This window comes from Penaeus monodon, chromosome 27 (genome assembly GCF_015228065.2).
Source record: "Penaeus monodon isolate SGIC_2016 chromosome 27, NSTDA_Pmon_1, whole genome shotgun sequence".
NCBI classification, from domain to species: domain Eukaryota; kingdom Metazoa; phylum Arthropoda; class Malacostraca; order Decapoda; family Penaeidae; genus Penaeus; species Penaeus monodon.
Window position 1 is genome coordinate 15,580,689 of NC_051412.1, and position 785 is coordinate 15,581,473.

The following is a 785-nucleotide window of genomic DNA, read 5'->3' on the forward strand; positions in this document are numbered from 1 at the left end:
GTGCCCCCCCCCATTCCCCTCACAAAGTCTCAAACTAAAATTATCATATGATGCTAATTATGATATATTTCATATTACCATATAAGTAAAGTTCTTACTACAGGGAAATGTAGTTCAGAATTCAGTACATATTTACTTGTATGTAAATGCTGTGGAAGAGTATATATTTTCATAATATTCCACTCTCCAGTTTACAGCCACAGGGCGAGGAACAGCTTGTGTAAAAGTTCTAAGAGATATTGAAGTAGGAGAAGAGATCACCTGCTTCTATGGGGAAGACTTCTTCGGCGACAATAACTCCTATTGTGAATGCTTAACTTGTGAAAGGTATGAGTAAAAAGTAAAGTGGTTTGCCATATTGTGAAACCAGGAAAGATATGCATGTTGGTAATAATTCCTCAAGACACATCAGACAGAGGACAGCAATCCACATCCTATAGTTGCCAGCTACTCAGTATTGTAAAGCTTATACAAATTAGATATTTGGTGACATCAGCTTGATAACCTTCTTGTATGTTCCAGTGTTCAGTTTTCATAGCTGTAGTAGGCATCATTAATCTTTAGTAAACATTGTCATTGTCTCACAGTTGTTCCATATTATAGATTATACATTTTCATAGGCAGTATTGTCCAAGTCTTTGTGTTCATATAATTGTAACAAATGTAAAAGAATGTATGAATGTCAGCAAATGATTCCATAGTGTTTCAATATTGTGTCAGAAATTTCATCATTGTAAGAAAGAAATAATATTAAATCTTTGGATCCGGGTGCCCTGCATCCTATG

General features: G+C 34.9%; 1 protein-coding gene across 1 annotated transcript in view; it reads left to right on the forward strand.

Moving 5' to 3' along the window:
* Window positions 1-785, forward strand: part of LOC119590618 (histone-lysine N-methyltransferase Suv4-20-like) — a 23,977-nt gene that overhangs the window by 12,729 nt on the left and 10,463 nt on the right. Inside the window, exon 6 of the mRNA XM_037939296.1 lies at window positions 191-327. Coding sequence (XP_037795224.1) covers window positions 191-327 — 137 coding nt within the window. The remainder of the gene's footprint in view (window positions 1-190; window positions 328-785) is intronic.